This window comes from Marmota flaviventris, chromosome 20 (assembly GCF_047511675.1).
Source record: "Marmota flaviventris isolate mMarFla1 chromosome 20, mMarFla1.hap1, whole genome shotgun sequence".
Classification (NCBI taxonomy): Eukaryota; Metazoa; Chordata; class Mammalia; order Rodentia; family Sciuridae; genus Marmota; species Marmota flaviventris.
The window spans coordinates 14,006,365-14,027,860 of NC_092517.1; the positions used below are offsets into that span (position 1 = coordinate 14,006,365).

The following is a 21,496-nucleotide window of genomic DNA, read 5'->3' on the forward strand; positions in this document are numbered from 1 at the left end:
TTTCTTTCCTTCTTTCTATTTCTTTCTTTTTTTTTGTATGTGTGTTTTTAGTTTTTGGTTTTTGATACTAGGGATTGAACACTACATTGTTTTACCACTGAACCACATCCTTAGCAATTTTTATTTTTTATTTTGAAACCCGGTCTCACTAGGTTGCTGAGGCTGGCCTTGACCCTGTGATCCTCCTGCCTTAGCTTCCTGAATCGCTGAAATTACAGGCATGTAATGGCACACCTCTAATAAGCATTTATATCCTTGGCTAATCAAAGTGGCAAGTAAGTTGGGGGTGAAGGAAGAGTGGTCTCTTCCTCTCAATGCACAGCTTGCCAAAAACACTATTAAAATGAAGAATTGGACTATATTAAAAGTCACTCAGTATTATCTATGTTCTTTCAACTTTTCTAAAACAAAGCTTCCTTTACAGACTTAAAAGGCTCTTTTTTCAAAAAGAAAGTCAGCCACAAGCAATTGTACAGGATGAGCAACCCTCACCCAAAATTCGTGGGATCAAAAGTGTTTCAGATTTCCAGATTTGGGAATATTTGCATGTTTATAATGGCATATCTTAGGGATGGGACCTAAGCCTAAACATGAAATCTGTGTTTCATATATACCTTAGACACATAGCCTATGGGTCCTAGGCAGTCACTGTTACCACATCCAGCCACATTACAGACTTTATTTTTGAGTGTAACTGTACATTGGCTGTGAACCAGCAGATGCGCTCAGGTATGAAATTTTTCACTTGTGTGTCATGTCAGTGTTCAAAAAGTTTTGGATTCTGGAGCATTTTGAAATTTGAATTTTCAGAACAGGAATGCTCCACCTGTAATAGTACATAAGTATTAAGAGTTAGTTGTTGGAGGGAAACAAACAGATCTTGGCTTTTGCCAGTTTCTGTGGTGTGGTGTAAACACTCCAGTCAGGGCTGATTTCTAGCTACCAGGGAGAAGCCACTGAATGCAAAATTGGGAAGAGCTGTACATGATCAGCTCACACAAGCCAGTGCAATCCCAGGAATCCTTCAAGCTGCCAGTTCTAAAACATATGTCAATACCCATCCTGGCTTCCCTCAGCCACGAACTTCAGAGAGCCACTCTGCACCCACCTCTCTCAAAAGAATTCTTGATGTCATTCACTTCGACCTGAGATCCAGGCACTCTGAAGATCCCCTGCTGCTGGAGTCCTAAGATAGAAACATACAGAGAAAGAAACAGTAAAGGACATGAGACCAACATGAGTCTGTGGGAGTATTGGTAACTCGCTCCCTTGCTTGTCTCTTTCTCCCTCCACCTTTTACAAGAGGATCATTCCCAATGACAGTCCCCTGGCAGAACCTGTGCCACTGGAGGGATTAAAGGACCTGCCTCGTTCTCAATGGAATTAATGGGGAGACTCATAATCATTCCCTGATTCCGTTTTCCACATAAAACAATTCATATAACTATAGTTATAGTTCAGGAAGTATTTACTCTTAAAGACAGTATGTAGTCAAAGTTTGGGGGTATACAGAATATACTCAATAAATGCTGACCACCTCTTTGTTAAACAGTACCGAATTTCTAGGAGCCAAGTGTCTGACCCCAATGTCCTGGCTCACTCCACACAGCCATGCTGACCTTGCTTCCCACATTAGGCCTTCCCCATTCTCCATCCTCTCCACCAGGCTGCTCAGCTGCTGTCCCTTCTGTTTATTTGGAACTGATTTCAAATATCACCTCCTCAGAGAGGTTTTCTGTCACTGCCTTAGTCAAAGCAGCACCCCCACCACCACCATTCTCTACCCCTTTTAGTGAATTTTGTAGCATTATCCATAGTTGTAATTTCATTGCAGTCAGCCCTCTGCATCCACGGCTTCCCCATCAGTGGATTCAACCAAATACAGATTGAAAGCATTTGAGGAAAAAAATATGCCTGTACCAAACATGTGCAGATGTTTTTTCTTGTCATTATTCCTAAACAATAGAACATGACAACGATTTACATGGCATTCACATTGTATGAGTTATTATAAGGCATCTAGAGATGATTTAAAGTCTGCAAGAGGTGTATGCAAATACTACACCATTTTACATAATGGATCTGAGCATCTGTGCATTTTGGTATCTGCAGGAATTTGGATATAGAGGGATGACCATGTTTATCTTTCTGCCTGTTAATTTCCTCACCCTCTTATTTAGAAATATAAACCCCCCAGGGCAGACATTATATCTGTCTTGTTCACCCTTGTGCTCCCACTGTTCAAAACAGTGCCTGTTATACACCCAGTAAACATATTTTTGGAGGGATGAGTAAGTGGATAAGCAGAAGTTACCTTCTCGTGACAACTGGTTACCAAATCCCAGACACTGTTTCCTCCATGGGATTTATAATCTAGTAGGATTAACTGATTTACTGGCCCTGGGGTTGGTTGGGAGCAAAAAAAGGGACTAAAATAATCCTGCTGTCTACTCCCTCATTGCACCCCTGTTATCCTAAGCCCTGGGTCCCTCACCACTATGTCCCATCCCCCACCCACCAAGACACACAGCTCCAACGTCAGCACTCCAAACAGCAGCTGTTCCCTGGAGCATGTTCCTCCTCAGAAGCAGAACAGTGACAGGAAGTCTTCCAAGACAAATTAGAATTTCATTCCTACCAGAACAGTCCAGCACCTGTTCTGCAGAGAGCTGAAAGTACTGACCCAAGATTGATCTTACCATATAAATTGATGTATCGGATGCAGCTCTCAACTACAAGTGGTATAGCTTGTCCTGAATCCTTAAGGGGAAAAAAAATGTGAGTTTTATTGGGCTTGGCAACCACCACTGGAAAAAGATACTGCAAACACAAATTAACAATTCAAGCCAGAATATTAGTACCATCAGATTAGTAGGAAAATAAGCAAGAAAGTGCTAATCCTAAAGTCTCTGTGATAATTAACAATAAAGAGTCTTCAGTTAGTGCAGAAAAAAGCATAGCTATGATAATCTGAAAGAAATGCTCTATCTTCTTACCCAGCCAGCAAGGAATCTGGGATCATGAGGTTTGACAGGCACATCTAGGACAGGGGAGAGGGAACCCGCCCTGTGGAGGGGGCTGGAGTCTGACCTTGAAGGATGCTCTGCCTCCCACTCCACTTTGCTCCAACTCAACCTTCTTCTCCCAGTGCTCATGTGTCCAAAGGCAAGATCAAGGCCTCTTCCCATTACTGAGGGGCCTGATGGCAGAATTAAGAACATGCCCTGTGGGAAGCCGGGCTGGCCCCCATGGGTTTCTTCTGAGCTCTAAGAAGGGAAGGCTAGTTCCAGTCATTACAAGCTAAACATGCAGATACACACACTGAGACTGTAGACTTATCCAGACTCTCCATGGCTGGGCAAGGGGCAATTTCCTTTGGATTCCAAGACTGGTTGACCTCCCTATTATTTCAGGTCATTTAAAGAACACAGAATTTTTTTTTTTTTAACTTCCTTTGAAAAGGGGTCAAATTAAGTTACTAGCCTCCTCAGAAGGTGAGGGGACAAGGAAGCATATGCAATATGCTCTTGCAAAGGTGGCGTGGACTTCAATGCTCCTGGCTCTTCCACACCCGACCTGTCAGTTCTGCCCTTGCTGGAGTGCAGTCGGGAAAGGGAAGGATGTGACCAATCGGCAACAGCCAAAGTGGGCTCTGCTCTGCAAGTCCTATCTAAAGACAGATTCCATCCAATTGCAAGGGGCTAATGGGCCTTTCTAGTAAATACCTGGTTCCTGGTTCGAGCATTTCTTCTTCCTCTGATAACAAAAAATAAACAGGCAGCAGAGCAGGAGAAAAAGAAAAGATTATGCAGGAATAAGATCAGTTATAGTAAGCAGATAGTTCAGAGTCCGTGAACGCCAAAATGCAATGGCAGCCAGCAAAGGTCCTGGGGGCCTGCCAATGGGCCTGCTGTGGGGAGGGCCACCCTGACCTCTCTTTCTCACTGGCCTTCCAGGAGCTACCCTCAGCCAGCCTCCCAACAGGTAGACTCAGCTCCTTTGCCAGACACCGGTAAAGAAGGGGCCTCTTTGTCCTTATCAAAGTACAGGAAGTATATCTTGAGCTCAGTCCCATCTCCAAATCTACTTCACTTCAACAAAAAGGATGACTGATTCACAAAAGGGAAGAGCCCACCGAAGTCCCTAGAGGATAAACCCAGCTGCCAACGCAAAGAAACACACCTTATGTCTACTCTAACACTGTCCCTGGAATTCAGCCCAGAAATCCTCATTCTTGGTAAAAAGTTCAACTTTACAAGATGATATTTATTGGGAGCCTAGCCAGAGGGATTCCACCAGAGCCCAAACTTCAAACATTTCCCCACATTCTCCCAATACTTGGCTTGCTTTTCTGGGTATCTACTTGGCTTTGCTCTGCTTCCTATCCCTAGTTCTCCCTCTCGCACCCGGAACCCTGCTGAAACCAAAGATGAAGGCTGGGAGGACAGAGAGAAGGTGGGTCACCTTTCTGATTTTAGGGGTGAAACCCAAGCCTTTGCTTTCACTAAAAACTCCCAGTGTTCAGAGAACCTGTTGGCTATTTCTTGCCACATGGGCAGTAGGTCAAACTCTGAGATGGGTGCTGTGTCTCAGTCAGGCCTGTTGAGGAGGCTGAGCTGAGAATTTGGAGGAGGTGTGACCCCCAGCTGGTGCCACCTATCTAGACTCCAGCATCTCAAGAAGTGGAATTATCTGCTACCTGACATCTGGCTAAAGCTATCTCAATCACAGAATCTACAGAGCAAACAGCCTGGCCCAAGGGGGCTCTAGAAGCATTAACCTAAAGTTAATGATAATAGGCAGGACTTACATTGCGCTTATATTGTGCTGGCCAGTGTTATAGAAGAATGGCCTGCCTAAAAGCTCACTCAATCCTCATCACATAAGGTAGGTCATTATCATTGTCATCTCCCAGAAGCAAGATGGAGCCTGTCCCCTGCCCCAGAGGTGTACCTCCTGGGCCTCAAAATACACTCTTGGAATAAAAATGGGATCTCCTTCTGAGAACAACAACAAAAAAATCTAGGATTTAAGTATATTTAAGTAGAGTCCTAGAAATTTCTAAATCTAAATCCAATGACATTTATTTATTAATAACTTGACAATGCTCCCTTGCCTGCTGAAACATCAGAGTCATGGAGTCCCACTGATTTTATTTCACTGAGGTTTTTCAAAGCTGGGACAGATTGATTGATTGATTGATTGGATGATACTAGGGATTGAACCCAGGGGCACTTTACTATTGAGCTATATCCCCAATCCTTTTATTTTGAGACAGGGTCTCACTAAGTAGCTTAGGGCTTCTCTCAGTTGTTGAGGCTGGCCTTGATCTTGTGATCCTCCTACCTCAGCCTCGAGATTACAGGTGATCATCACTGCACCTAGCAAAACCTGGGGACTCTTAAATTTAATGGCCCGAAAGATAGCACATGAACTAGAATCAAAAATTAAATTCCATTCTCATTAGTTGAAGAACTGAATAAATTAGACTGCTCTCTCACTTTCTGAAAGTTAAAAATCCTTCAGAGTAAATCGATGCTGTTTGAAACTCTGACTACTGAGCTCATAGTAGGCACACAGAATAAGTTTCCTGAACTGCAATGATTATAGGTGCTACAGGTACCATGTGACTATAAAGAAATGCAATAGCATTTAACAAATATACCTTTTTTTCCCCCAATCATATTAGTATTCTTCTCCCTTGGCCCCTTATGAGGCAGTGCACTTACTCCTACGATGCCACAACTATTCATATGCGCTGGGGGCTTTTTTCAGAGTTAGTTGACAGGTACCACTGTACCATATTCCCTTTGCCACTTCAGATTTCCAGTGGTGTCACAAAGCTAAGCTTCAAATGCAACTTTTTATTCCAAAATGTCCATTTTAACACAAAGTTATAGCACCAATGACAGAGGCCAGGCAAGAGGGCTCTAAAGAAGACTGGCTAAAAAGTTGTGGCAGCAAAGGTGATGGTGATATAATTAGAAGAAGAAGATGGCATCCCAAGGCAACTAGCTCAATGGGCACATGCTCATGTGGTCAGGGGAATGAAGTTGGATGACTTTACAGTCACACAATACATGTAGGATCTATTAAGAGAACATTTAACTCAATGGAATACCTAATTTTCAAATACTGTCAAATAAGAGTGAATTCCTTCCAAAGATAAAGCAAATTAGGGAAGTTGTCCCTGTTCTGAACCTTTGTTCCTTTTGTTCCTCCTTTCAGGGGCTCCTTCTGTCCAACTCCACAGGCCAGCCCTGTACCTAGTTCTTCTCTGTCCTGAAAGCCTGTGATGTAACCCATACGCATACAGAGGAAAGAAAGCTGGCGCAGGGGCTGCCTCCATAACTCCAAAGTCATCAGCAACGCCCAAATACCTTCACTTGTGTCCTGATTGACACCAGTCTTCTTTTCTGAAGAAAGTGTCTTGATTGGCTGGGGGCAGGCTCTCAAATAACCAGAAAGGATTTTGCCTCTGTTCCCCTAAGTAATAAAAATGCATATCCCCCTGCCTGCTGCTCTTTGCAATACCATCACCATCTTAAATTGCCTAGAATGGTTCTATCTGGGATGGCTTGTTCTTTTTTAAAATATTTTATTATTTTTTAGTTGTAGTTGGACACAATACCCCTATTTCGTTTGTTTATTTTTATGTGGTGCTGAGGATCGAACCTAGGGCCCCACACATGCGAGGCGAGCGCTCAACTGCTGAGCCACAACCCCAGCCCTTGGATGACTTGTTCTTATACCCTTTACATCAAAGGAAAAAGAAAAAAGGATAGAGAAATTTATCTAGTCAAAATGCTTTAATATTTAGTTTGAGGTGTCATGGGTTAACTTGTGATTCTAAAAGGACCACCTCGACTCTTCTCCCCTGTTCTAAACCATCTAAAAAGACAAAACTAGGTGGGAAGAATTTCTCTCACTCAAATTGTATGTTTCCTTTGCTGATATCTACTCAACTAAATGAAATAAAATAATGCACTGGTATAAAAACACACTATTACCCATAGGGATTTTGTTGGTGTTGCTTTCAATCAGTCTCCTCTTGAGAGATGTGGGTGTAAAGTATAATGGGGTTTTTCCTTTCTTCTTCTTTCTGTTGTGGTGCTAGGGATGGAACTCAGGGTCTCCCACACGGCAGGTAAATACCTACCATTGAACTACATCCCAGCAGTAGATAATGGGATTTTCCTAACTGTCCCTCAAGCTTTAGGACTACAGTTCCTGAAGCAGTGAAGTGTCTGGCGGTTCAACCCCACTTGGACTTGGTTGATCAGGCATTTCCCCCTAGGACTGAGAATCGTGGACAGTATTAGGGGCACCTGGTCAGAGCAAAGCAGCTGTGATGAAGGGTCCTCACTGAAGCTACCAGCAAGCTGCAACAAGGAGCTAGCTCAATCAGGACAGGCCCAGGAATGGAATGGAAAGTCAGTTGGGACACATTGTCAGCTGGAGCATGAGGGTGGACAGAGGCTGCCATTACATTGGGCACATTCGCGGACTCCATGGCTCCCCAGCAAGTACCTTAATGAACGTTTCCATACTGCCGTTAAAGAGTTTATGGCTACACACTGAAAGAGGCCTAGGTCTCCTCATTTTCTGTGGTTTAGGGGGAAGGCAGGGGGGCCTAGGGGAAAACGGAACAAAAGAAATCAAGAAAACAACAAACATAAACATCCAACTGGGAAAGACGCTCTTAAAACCCCAAACTGGAGGAGAACATAAATGTGAATGGAAGCCCCTGGACCCCCAAAGCATTGGTTTCCAATGTTCCATCTGAGGCTTTTGGGTGTCTTAGGAAATCTTAATTTACCCACAATGCCAGGCAGGAGCAACTCTCATGGAACACAAATGCATTCTAAATTAATGTTGGGGGTTAGGGCAGTATGTGTCCAAGAAACCACAGAAACTCTAATAATCAGAGGCCGTTATCCTGCAAAGCTGACCAGATGGAAGGGGGATCAGGGGAGAGAGATGTAATCAATAGCCCAAGAAAGCAAGAGACTTTCAAAAATTATTGGGAGGGTTAATTTTCATTATTTTGGCTTAAATCCATCACCAAGTCTCAACTCCCAATGTACCAGGGCACTCATCTTCCTAATGCTTCTTGGCATTTCAAATGCACTTGACTAATCTTTATTTCATTGATCTGAGAGCCAGGCAATTATTATTCTCATTTCTGAGATGAAGAAGCTGATGCCAGGAGGCAGGCCACAGCTTCTTCGGGGTCCCCAGGTGACCTGGGATGATGATAATACCCTGTTCTTCAGTAAAGTACACTTTTGATTAAAGCACTTTCAAGTCCATTATCACACTTAACAGATGTCAACATATGGCCCCATTTTACAGAGGCAGAAACTGAGGCCAGAGGGCAGAAGTGGCAGAGCCAGCCCCAAACCTAGGCCCTTTGGGATCCACCTTCAGGGTTTTTCCTACCAGATCACAGTCATGGAGCCTTAGGGTTCCTTTTCATTTCCAGCCAAGGATTCTTCTATCCCACCAACCCTTGCCATGGGGTCAGGATGAAAGTGTCTTGCTTTGCTTTAGGATCCCCACTGCCTGTGCTCTGCTCTTGGCCACAGGGAGGGGAAACACACCACAGTTTACCAGGAACAATGAAACTGCCACAAACACTATACCCGTTTCCAGAGTTGCTCACCATGCGTAGGACTGTGTGGCTTATTTGCTCATGACATTACCCAACTAGCACGAATTGAGGCTGCCACATTTTCCAGGCAAAGGTTTTTTTTTTTGCTGTTTTTGAGGTTAGGAGGAGGGCCCCTAATCAAGAGAGGCAGTCATTTCCAAATGGCTTGGTTCCAAATTTGTGGAGCACAAAGTGGGTACTCAGCCAGACACAGAGAATATCCACACATGACAAGCAAAGCCCTGGTCCCCAAAGTCTTGATTGATGTCTGTGAATGGGCAGGAAGGTGTAGACAATCAAGACAAATGAGGCTCATGCTGCCTCTTTCAGGGAGCTTGCTGTACCTGTCTCCTGGAGCAGGCCAGCCTGGGGAATGCTGACCAACTCCTCCTAGGAGTTGAACATTGAGCAAATTCTGCTAAGCTCCAGGGCATGCATGGGCAAAGACACACTCCAACTAGCATGCCACCCAAACAGTGGAACCAAAATAACAGCACAGACCAAAATTTTGTAAAGAAACAACAGGCAAGATTATTTCAAGCCCATCTTGGATCTAAGTCAATTTGGTTAGCTAAGTCCATGTCATTTCTTTTTCAAAAATTACTTATTTTCTGAGGCTGTGTGTATAGAAGGAGGGGTGGGATTTCTAACAATGGACTTGGTTTTGAATTTCCAAATGCAAAAAAGCTGAAAGAGAGTGCCAAAAACATGACACGAGGCCACAGGTTTTAACTTTGGGGATCAGAAATAACTTAAGGCTAGCAATATTGTCACCTTGTTTTAGATAATTTCCTTATCCCACATTGAGGATGACCTCAAAACAACCCTGTGAGGTCGGCAAGAACTGCTAAACCCATTTCACTCAGAAGGCAAATGAGCCCACGGCAGTGAACGGACGCCCCTAGTCACACAAATAAAATGTGATTGAAGCTGGGAGTAGAATGCTGCTCTCCCTACTTGAGACTCCAGTGTGACTGTGACATGGAGAAAGTGATTTTATCACAGAACAGCCAGCAGTCATATTGATTTATCTACTAAATGCTTGTGGCCAGCAAGAGTGGAGACTCATGGTGCAGGTGATGGACAACCAGGATCAAAAATCTCTGTGGTGCCATTTGGAAGGTTTTCTTAACATAAGTCCTAAGCGTTTTTGTTTTTTTTTTTAAAGAAACTTTACACAAAGTGGAAATAAAAGGAAAATAGTATATCCTTCCCCATTTTCCCTGCCCAATTCAGAAAACAAAGGGCCATTTGTATCACACTGGGACTTCTTTCTGTGTGGCTCTGTGCACTGACTGGAATCTCTGACAGGGAACCGTAGCTATCCCAACTTTGCACGATATCAAATCTGTATAGACTTACTGAAGTGCTGGGTGGGGCACAAAGTGGGGAGCAGGGGGACAGCTCAGCCAAGGAAAGTGGGGCAGCCTAAGCCTTCCATCTCTTCTGCTGCTCAGTTGCAGAGCAAAAAAGGAAAGAAAGAGAGAGAAAAAGAAAGGCAGGGCAAACAGGGACAGAGAAAGCCACAGAGAGGAAGAAAGAGAAACCAGAGACCAATGTCCCCTTTCTGCCTTTCAACCAAGATGAAAATCAATATATGTTGGCAACACAAGTGTTGGCTTGAAATTATTCTGTGACCAAAACAATGTGATTAGAAATTTCCCTAGAAAACCTAATAGACATGGATGTCAAATCCAAAATGTTGGCAATACCGAAGTTCAATGCAGTGAAGCTCTAGGGGGATGTGTCTGTGTATGTGCTGAGTTGTATTTGTCTAGACACTATGTCAAGTAATTTCACCTCTAATCTAGACCACAGGGCACATCCCCCTGGGTTAGGGAGGCTAACTTTGTTTGAATGACAATAATTACAAATTCATGTTTTTCCATGGCTTTGCCATTTGTCATATACTTTTTAAGTACAATATCACATCTGGCCAGCCTAAGTTATAGTTATTATAAATTTGGACTATTCAAAGATAAGGTTCTTAAGTGTGAGAAATACAACATGTTGCATCTGGTGTGCAAAAACTGGCCCTTCTAGACACAGTTACCAGCAACCTGGCTTAGGGAACCTGCTCAAATGACCATCCTAAATGAGAGTGACTATGTGCAAGGGTCTATGAAAGGTATAGAGAGTCAAAGTACAGAGACATTTCACCCAGGGCCTTCTGTGATTAATTTAAAAATTTTTTCCAAGTTGGCAACAAGTTCCACAAGTTAAATAATGATTGTGGAGGCAAGGACAGGCTTCTAGTTTATGAACAAAGTTGCCTTTGACCTTGGCCAGGAGCCAGAGTGCATCCTCTCCTAGGTCTAGAGTTTAGTGGCAGGGTATCTAAGTGTGAGGTCTGGTAACTTTAGCTTGAATTTTCCAAGTCCTTGGTTAAAGTGGGTGTGGAAGACAAGGCCTCATAGGGCTTTATGTAATTAAAAAAAAAAAAGAAAAGAAAAATCAACCCTCAACATTCCCCTGAGGGAGGAGACCTGGCCAAGGGTTTGATTACAGATCTCCGCTCCAGCAATTTGCTGGAGCAATCTTCTCCGGCCTGAGTTGTAGGAATGAGGAGGAAGTGAGGATTGGCTCTGTTCATCTCCATCTGTTCCACTATTTGCAGACTTCGGTATAAAATATGGCTTCTGTGTTTTGGGATTATAACAACATCTTCTTGCCAGAAAAAAAAAAAGTAATAATAATAAGTTTGTTTCTGAAAGATTCTTCGAAAGTGACCCTGCACATCTGCTGCCCCATATGTGGGAAGGTCCTTGCCTGGTGTGAATCATTTTGATGTTCCTAAATTCCCAGGCCCAGAGGAACAGCTGCACAGGCAGAATTTCTGGAAAGCCCTTGTCCCAACACTCTTAAAAGCCTGGAGCTTTCCAAGTCTCTGCCCTGCCTATTCCCTTCCCAAGCAGCAGGGGAGAGTTGGGGGATCATGTTTGCTCTTGCCAAGTAGGACAGCTTTCCAGGATTCTGGGCCACTGGGAAGGACGTGTGGGGGGTTGGAAAGAATGCCATCAGGTCACTGGGCCCAGAAAGTGAGGCAAAAAGTGGTTCTCAACTGCGGCAAAGTGCAGACCTTCAGACCACTGATTGAGTTCATGTCCAGCAGCCTCATAGCTCTTGCTGAGAACTTTGAAATGGATGGGCTCCAAGGAACAACCTGGGGGGTGACAGAGCTGCTTATGGTTCTAAGTTCTAAGCTCTGGGAAAGCAGAGGCAAGTGAGCCCATGAGCTCTCAGCTGCTGAGGCAAAGTGTTCACTGGCTCTGGTGTGCTCAGGGAAAAGCGCAAAGGGTAATGTTGAACAAGCTGAAGAGAAAGCAGAAGTTGCCCATTTGTTACTTTCTGCAACAGCCCATCCAGGTAACCATGAGGTCCAAGCCAGGGTGTGGGCAGCGCGGATGTGTGAGCACGCATCTGTGTGTGTACGCGCGCGCATGCGTATGCTCAGCTGTGCACAATATCAGCCAAACCCCCCAAACTTGCTTGACAAACCCAGACCGAGGCTGGGCCTGCCCAGCTTAGGTGGGCAGTTCGCTCAATGGCCACATAACAAAAGAGAGGCGGGGGGTGGGAGGGTGTCAACAGCCTCTGGCCTCTACTGGCTGTCCTCTGTGGCTCTAAGGTAGATATTGCTGACCCACCTAGTGGACAGCACCAAGGGGAAATGCCCCACAGCAGCTCGGACAGAGCCCCCAGCCCCTCGCCAGCTCAGGGGGCGTGGCTTCGCCACTCCAGTGCTACAACAAGCGAAGCAACCTCTAACCTCCACCGCCCACTGTGCCTTCCCTTAGCATCCGCACCACCCTGGCTGGTGAAGTGCGTCCCAGCCTCCCCCGCTCCCAGCGGTCTATCTATCCCTCGTCAACCACCCCACACCGACCTCAGGCAGCGGGTAAAAGAGAACAAGATTTTCCAACTCTCACCTGGTGGTGCCACATTCTGCTCTCTCCCCTGGGGAGAAAAAGTACATGGTGATGTTTAATTGGCTTTTTTTTTTTTTTTTATCAGAACATTCGTTTTTTCCCCCTAAAAGCAAAAAAGATTCCTTGTGCCCATTTATAGTCACTGTTCCCACCACCTGGCCCAGACAACCACCAACCTACTCTCAACCTCTGTAGGTTTGCCTGGACGTTGACAGAATCGTCCAACATGTGACCTTCTGCACTAGTGTCTTTCATTTAGCATAATGTTTTTGAGGTTCATCCACATAGCATGATTAAGTAATTCATTCCTTTTTTTTTTTTGGTTGAGTAATATTTTTTTGTATAGACAGACCAAATTTTCCTTATCCATTCACTTACCAGTAGTTATCCTCTCAGTATCTCTCACCTTAAATGTTCCCCCAAAACACATCCTGTTTTCCATGCCCCAAACCTAGTCCTACCCAAGTCTTCAAAATCTCAATAAATGGGACACCCACCCACTTGTTTAAGCCAGAAGCGTAAGAATCATCTTTGAAAACTATTTCCTCCTTAAATCTGCCCACTTCCCTCCATCTTGGACCAGTTCCGTGTGTGTGTGTGTGTGTGTGTGTGTGTGTGTGTGTGTTTTGCTGGGGACTGAACCCAGGGCCTTGTGCATGCTAGGCATGCACTCTACCAACTGAGCCACATTCCCAGGTCCCCATGTTCCTTTTACTCAGTTTTTCTATCCAGTACAATCCATCCTGGACTCATGAAGATGATGGGTAATAAATCTCTTTAAACTGCAAATAATATCATGTCATTTTCTTGCTTACAACCTTCCAATAACCTCCCACTGCACATAGAATAAAATCTAAGCCTCTTACTGTTTTTTAAAGGCTTTTGAGATCTGAGTTGATCCTGTGAGCTACTACTCCAACTATCTGGACCTACTTTCTCTTTTGAGCATGATGTTCCTGACACAATTTCTTTCTGCACAGTCCTCAAACAGGCCTTTGCATTTGCTTCCTGGAATCTTCTTCCCCGTATACTTGCTTGGCTGGCTTTTGCTTGCCTTCTGGGTCTCCACTGAAAAGTTGGGTCCAGACAAAAGCTTCTTCTACCTAAAGCAGACATTTATCTCCTTATGTCACCTTTATCTATTTAACTTCTCTCTTTATAGGGCTTAACATCAATATTTTTCTTGCTTCTTATTTACTTGTCTATTCCCAGTCTATCTCCACTAAACATCACTACATTCTATAGAAAAGGAATCTCATCTGTTCTTAAAATTTCCATAACACCACAGTCTTGGACACAAATCATGCGTTTTGCACAAATCATGTGCTCAATAAATATTTGTTGAATGAGTAAATGAATAAACAGATCCTTTACCTTCAACAAGCTCAGTGCTTAATGATTATAACAGTCCAAAAGTAGAGTATGCAATAGTGTGACATGCAGCAGTGCCACAGTACAATTGCACACAGGGTATCAACCCTGTAACACCAGACAAGCAAAATGATTTGAACAGATGAAGTGACTGTCCCAAGTCCCTGCTTAAGTATACAGTTTGGACTCCAATCCAGGCTGTCTGGCTTCATATCTGAGCTTTTCCTGGGGAACTTGGTCCACCTTCCCACACATGGGATTAGGGAAGATTAGATGCCCCAGTAGAATTTGCCTCAAACTCAGTGTATCCTTAAAGGTGATGCTTGGCTTTTAATAGCATCCCTCTGACCCAACTCTCTTTCCACAATTATTGTATGTGATTGACACTTCTCAGCCTTCAGCCTCAACTTACACATCACTTCCTGGAGGAGGTGATTTCCCCCTCCCTGCCTGCCATATACAGTTTTCTAGCTCAGCCCAAATCTGTCATTCATGGGGCTTATCGTAATTTTTACTCTTTACTCAGTATAGTCATGAGCTGCATAGTGATATTTTGATCAATGACATTAAGAGAGTGGTCCCATAAGATTATAATGCGCCAAAAAATGCCCATTGCCTAGTGACATCATAACCACCATAATGTCCTTGTCGTGTAATGCATTTCTCATGTTTTTTAAAATATTTTTTAGTTGTCAGTGGACCTTTATTTTATTTATATGTGGTGCTAAGAATTGAACCCAGTGCCTCACACGTGCTAGGCAAGCACTCTACTACTGAGCCACAACCCCAGCCCTCATTTCCCATGTTTGTGGTGATGCTGGTGTGAATCTACTACACTGCCAATCATGTAAAAATGGAGCACATACAATTATGTATAGTGCATAATTATTGGTAATTATAATAAACAACTATTTTACTCATTTATGTATTTACTATAGGATAATTTTTGTTTGTTTGTTTTTTGGCATCAGGGATCGAACCCAGAAGCACTTAACCACTGAGCCACATCCCCAGCCCTTTTTTAAAATTTTGTTTTTTATTTTGAGATAGGGTCTTGCTAAGTTGCTTAGGGCATTGTTAAGTTGCTGGGGCTGGTTTTGATCCTCCTGTCTCAGCCTCCCAAGCTGCTGGGATTACAGGCACATGCCACTACGCATGGCTTAGTGTACTTTTTATAATTATTTTAGAATGTACTCCTACCGGACAACAGTTGACTATAAAAGAGTGTGCTGCATTACTCAGGCAGCAGCCTCATATATCTTGTGTTCAGTGTCTTAATCACATCATTTTCTCTTTTGCTTGATTTAATCTCATGCTACCTTGTTCATCATGGCCCTAGGAGCCGCAGGCTATCATATATGTATATTCTATGTATGGTCTAGCCTCCTACTCAGAGAATGTCAAATTTGTGTACGAGTACTCCATGACTTCTGCACATGGTGAAATCGCCTAATGGTGTGTTTCTCAGAAGCTATCTCCATCATTAAGCTATGCATGACTGCTGTTTGTTGACTGAAGTCTCTTTCCCCTGAGATGTTATCTGTCTTGTGTACCACGGTATCCCCTGGCCATGCACAGTGATGCTTTTAGATAGATGAGCAGACAGATGGAGTGGGGAGGGAAGAAGGGAAGGGGTAGGAATCAAAGAGTTTAGGACATGGAAGTAGAACATCAGAACACACTTAAGGCAGACTTTCCTCTAACAAGGAATCGAACATATCTAACATATGATCCTTTTTGTTTTGGTTTTGGTTTTGGTATTGGATATTGAACCTAGGGATGCTCTATCTCTGAGCTACATTCCCAGTCCTTGTTATTTTTTATTTTGAGCTAGTGTCTTGCTAAGTTGCTTAGGACCTCACTAAGTTGCTGAGGCTGACCTTGAACTTGCAATCTTCCTGCCTTAATATTCCACATTGCTGGGATTGTAGGTATGTGCCACTGTGCCCAGCAGGATCCTTCAGCTTTATAGTCTCTTTCTAGCTCTTAAGAATGCCATTATCAATATCTTTAGGAATAGTATTTCAATTTCTAACAAATGTCAGAAATCAAAAAATGCTCTGTTCTTAACCTCCTGAGACGTGCTGAGATTTAAAAGACACATATTTTATAGTTGGTACCTCAGCCATTTTCTAGAAGGTCAGACTGTCTAGTCCTGGTGGCCATTTTGCTCTATGATGGGCTATTAAGTTTGAGCCTGAAAGATTTATCCCATCCCTGTTATAGACAATGCATTTATTAATTCTTGAGGGATCTTAGTAACCTGAAAAACCACCTCATCAGGGTATAAGCCCTGGAGCTTACAGAATACCCAAACCTCAGAGCAATAAAAAGGTCCTAGATCTAAGACTCATGATAAACTGAGATGATGATAAACTGAGAGTTCTCTAGTCAATAAAATGACATAGCAACAGCCAAGGGCAGAAGAGGATATATGTTCTTGTTCCCAACGTGACAGCAGCAGCATTTGTAACAGGGAACCTAGCTGCTTTAAAACTTGTGTGCCTGGGGTCAATCACATTAAGAAATTCACTTCTAAGTAAAGGTGACCAAAAAGACCTTGTACTTCCTGTAACTTTTCTTTGAACCTGCTGCCAAAAGGGCACTTTAGAGATAAACTGAAGCATCAGACATGAAACTTCTTTAAAAAAACAAACAAAACACCTTATCTTTTAGCCAAATATTCCTTTGGCCTTATATTTCTTGTTTGGCTTTTAAATTTCTAAATCATCCCTCCCAATTCAAAATGGCTGTCAGAGAACATATAAGAGCCATTGATCCGGGTACAACCATACCCTGGCCCAACTCTTAGAAAAGATTCCATGGAATAGAGAAGTCAAAACTTATCAGTAGAAGGGCTGGGATTGTGGCTCTCTGGTAGAGCACTTGTCTAACATGTGTGAGGCACCAGGTTTGATTCCCAGCACTGCATATAAATAAATAAAATAAAGGTCCATTGACAACTAAAAAATATTTTTAAAAATGCTCAGTAGAGGCGATTCATTGATCAACACTCAGAAGAATGAATTTGATAAGATTCTGAGCTCTCTTGGCTGCTCAATTTTTCCATGTACCCCTTTATCCACTGGGTAAGAATATTCTCACTCTGAATCAAATTCTTCTGGTTGCAAATTCTCTCTTTTCACTCAATATCCTAAGAATCCATAGTATACTTCACTGTGTAGTAGATATTAAAAAATGAATGAAGATTTGGTCTCAATTTATTCAGCTTCAGTTTTTTTTTCTGTCAGTCAGTAGTTTACTAACTTTAGTTCATAATAGTATATCAGTATTCATTGATTGTGATAAATATACCATATTAATGTAAGATGTTACTATAGGGGAAACTGGGTATGAATATGTGGGAACTCTTGTACTATCTTTCTAAATTTTCTGCAAATCTAAAACTATTGTAAAATTAAAAGTTCATTCAAAAAACTTTTCTAGAATTGGCCAGTGTACCAAGACCTATTGTCAAAGGAAGCAAGCTAGGCTTTTCCATGGATGGTTCACTAGAAGAGACTCTGGATGGTTCTTTCTTAGCAGCCCTGTACGTCTAAAGCTACATGTTCTTACAGCTTTTGTTGCTAGCAGCTCAAAACTTGGAAGAGAGCCATATCTCAGGGCAAGGTGAGTTTGGAGGCTAAATAAACTTGGAAAACCAAATGGACCAGGAGTTATACCAACCATAATAATTATCATTATCTCATTAGGGCCAGTCAGGCAAGGACAGCAATAAAAGTTTCCATCTGACAATGCACAGGGAAGAGCCAGAGAGAAGTTTTCTCTTCCCAGTCTAAGGACTCATAGGATCTTATTTTTTAAAAGAACATCTACTTTTTCTAAACCCAGGGAATCTTATTCTGAAAATACAAGTAGCCACAAACTCATATGAGCCTGCCTTTCATACAGGGCTCATGAGAATGGTCCCCAGAGCCAGGCCCATAAAAACTAATCCTCCTGTCCATTCCTCGTCTTGGAAGCTACCCTGTTACCCGCTTCCCCTGAGCTTCTCTTGGACTTTCTGTCTCTTCCCTTACACCTTCATTCTTGCTGTTTTTCTACCCTCTTTGTTACCTACACCCTCCTCAGCCTTTCTACTCCCTAGTCAATACCGAAATGTCAGAATGGGTAGAATTTAAGGCGGGGAGAGGTGCGGATAAAGAGAAAGTTCATTGAAATTAACTCCTCTCCCCCTTTACTCGCCAATCATGAGTTTTGACAAATGTATGCCCCCTGTGTATAATCACTACTCAAATCAGGTTATAAAACTTTTCTCTTACCCCCCAAACCTCCCAGTTCTGACCAGCTAGAACACACAAAACTGATCTATGGTGTCAGCAATCAGATTAGTGGTTGCTTGGGGTAGAGTGGGAGGACTGGCTGGAAAGGGGCAGAAGGGGATTTTTAATGGTGATGGAAACGTTTTCTATTCTGGCTTGGGTGGTGGCTGCACATGCAGATGCAAAGGCCCTGGGACAGGAATCAGCTTGGTGGATTTTGAAAGGCAAAGACTTGCCCTGCCTGGATGGAACACAGAAAGGAGAGAGTGATGGATGAGGTCAGGAAATCAAGCAGAAGCCAAGTGACGGAGAGGCTTATGTGCCATGAGAGCAGCTGGGGTTTTATTTCAACTGTCACTAGAAGATTTGGGTGGTTCTAAGCCTAGTCTCCAGGTCCTCCAAGGACTAAACCATGTCTCATATGTCTGGAATTTCCTTCTCTGGACCTAGAACCCTTGCCGGGCACTCTATCCATATTTCTGGCATCTGCTGAAAGTCATCAATGCTGACCCTTAGGTTCCTGGATTCCCACCCACTACCTAACGAGTACTAGACCATGACCTTCCCCCATATCCTAAACTAAGACCCATGATTACCCTCTATTTTCTGCAGCCAGACTGGACCCAATTTCCCCAGTTGCCCAGTCCTGGCAGGTGGGTCCAGTACCAGGCCCTATTCTGCCAAGGGTTCAGAGTCTCAAGCCTAAACAGCTCAGAAGCCCCAGGGAACACAACAGGACCTAGTGGGGAAAACAGCCCCTCCTGGGGCCTCCACCACCCAACTCACCTTCTCCAAGTGTCTGCTTGAGTAAGTCGTGCTTGGCCTGTAGCTTGGTGATGAGGTTACTGCCATTCACATATTCTTTAAATTTCTGTAAGACACAGGGTAAAAGGAAATTAGAGGACAAGTGATGGGATCTCTGCCTCTGGAATGGACCTCTGGGTAGGGAGATTAGGTCATCCTTGAACAGCCCAGACTTTTGCATCTGCTCCTAGCTCTCCAAGTGGCTGCCCAGTCCCTGGGGGACGCTAGGCTTTAAGGTAGGGTCTGGGAGCACAAAGGAAGCCCCAGGAGGATAGGAACAGTGAAATCTGCTTTCTTAGGTAGGGCTGTGAGTAGCACAAAGCAAAGGTCTTCTTTGGTTATCAAAGCTCTACTGTGTTTCTGGGCCAAGAACAATCAAGATGGGAACCATCCCAATGGCCAGGCAGCTACAGCTCGAGAGCTGGCAAAGAGGAGCCAGGGGGCAAGTCTTTCCTTCAAATGGTCACATTCTAAAAGACGAAGGGTTTTGCAGGCCCTGGAGAGACTTTCCCATTAAGAGAGCCCAAAGTACATTAGGCAATATGATTTTCTTCTTCCTGTGAATGAGGCAAGGAGACAGGTACAGGAAAGTGACTTGCCCAAGGTGCTACAGAAAGGCAATAGTGACTAGGACTAGTCCCAGGCTGCTTTCTAGGTTATGCTCAGTGCTGTCTGGGGCAGTACTGAGGGACAGAGAACCTTCCAGAACAGAAACATAGCCATCTGCCCATACTTGGCCTGGGCCTCAGCCTCACCTCCACACAGGTAGCAGCTTTCTTGCTCCCTCCATCCTATACCATGTGAACACAGGCACAGAGCCCTGCTGGGGCCTGCCTTTGCTGCACTGTGAGCAACCAGAGGCAGGAGTTTAGTTAAATCTCTGCCTCCTAGGCCATACCAACCAAGGTGGGCAGAGACACAGTAAATGAACCAAAAATAAGTAAAGTGCCAACCTGTAGTGAAAGCTATGGATAAAAATGAAGCAGAAAGAGCAGGCTGGGAATCCAAGTAGGGGATGTCACTGCTAAGGGGACATTTGGGCCAACGCCTGAAGGAGGCAGAAAAGGGACATGTGGGGACCTGAGGGATAGAGACTGGCAAGCAGAGGGCATGGCAACTGCAGAAGCTCTGAGATGAGGTCCAGGAAGAGATGTGACTGCCCCAAACCTACCAGCTGGTTTACCACAAGGAGGTCCACTCCTGACCCAGCTAGCACACGTCAGTGTGGCAGAAAAAAGAAAGCCTTGAAAGTTAAGGACAGTCGCAATTTTTCCTGGAGAAGAGGGTCCCTAGTGTCACCTTTTCCCCCTTGAGGACAGTTATCTTGGGAAGGGTTCCCAGGGAAGAGGGCTGACACTGACACAAATAAAACTGGGGTGGCCTCACCCTGGCCCATGCCAGTAGTTTCTGGAATGACTGTGAGGTGGGACTTTACAGCATCCTCTCCCCTTTCCCATGGCCCTTATCTCTGAGGACCTGGCTCTTGGTCCTAAGAGTCACTCTTCTTTGCATTTGCAGAGCATGCAGCAGGTTTCACACACATGCAGCAGAGACTGCCAACATTCTTGGACAGCAAATGGCAAATGCATCATCATGTCCTTTCCACCCAGAAGGAAACAGAAGCCCAGAGCTGCGCTCTCTCATTGAGTGACCTTGAGCAGAACACTGATCGTTTCTGGGCTTTCCTGTTCTCCTCTGTGTAAGGTGAGATGGACTCAGTGTTGATCCAGGTGTGGGCAAGAGGACAGGTGGCTTTGTAGCCAGTTGGAGATAATGTCAACCCAGATTTCAGTTCTATAACACCTCGAGTCTTGCTTTTCACCTCAGGGACACAGGGAGGCACAGAAGCATTAAATATTCCAGGACCCCATCATGAGGAGGATGAGGGTCTGAGAGCCTGCATTTTAAACAAACATTTCCTGCTACCCAGAGGCTCTTGACCAATGCTTCCAGATAACAACATCCTCTTTTATCACAAGTCTAAGAATTCATAAAAAGCAGAGCTAAGGTGTAAGCAAGTATTCTGTCCACCAGGCTTCATGGCCTCTGGCAGGAGAAGCTCTGATCTTGTAACTCAGGCTCCTGTTATCTTCTGGCCAGTGTCAATTACCCCTAAGGCTCTGTGACCTGTGGGTATGAACTTCACCCAGGTGACTGATGAAAGATAAAAGGCCATTATATTGTATTGATATTTGCATTAAAAGCAACATTGCAAAGGTCTAAAATAATGTTAAAAATAGGAACAAGGGTTGTGAGAGAATGGACCAGCCATCCAGGTGGATGAATTGATTATTAAGAAAAGTAGACAGCATATTCTGACACTTAGTAAAAGACATTACAGAATTCTTTCAACTTCAAGCAGTCTGGACCCCCTTCTCTGCTTCTGCCGGGTAGATTTATTTGCTTCTACTGTCAAAGTGAGTTATTATTCATACATGTCACACTCCTCACTCATC

At 43.9% G+C, this 21,496-nt stretch overlaps 1 protein-coding gene across 2 annotated transcripts in view; it reads right to left on the reverse strand.

The window, feature by feature from the left end:
- The window catches only part of Srgap3 (SLIT-ROBO Rho GTPase activating protein 3), a 245,248-nt gene that overhangs the window by 29,960 nt on the left and 193,792 nt on the right, over positions 1-21,496 (reverse strand). The window contains exons 10-14 of one of the 2 annotated variants that reach the window (XM_027931911.2): positions 19,023-19,107; positions 12,583-12,610; positions 3,726-3,756; positions 2,700-2,760; positions 1,109-1,186 (exon numbers count right to left, since the gene is read on the reverse strand). In XM_027931911.2, the coding sequence (XP_027787712.1) occupies positions 1,109-1,186; positions 2,700-2,760; positions 3,726-3,756; positions 12,583-12,610; positions 19,023-19,107 (283 nt within the window). Of the gene's footprint in view, positions 1-1,108; positions 1,187-2,699; positions 2,761-3,725; positions 3,757-7,530; positions 7,634-12,582; positions 12,611-19,022; positions 19,108-21,496 lie in introns of both variants that reach the window. The other variant, XM_027931910.2, reaches the window with a different exon arrangement.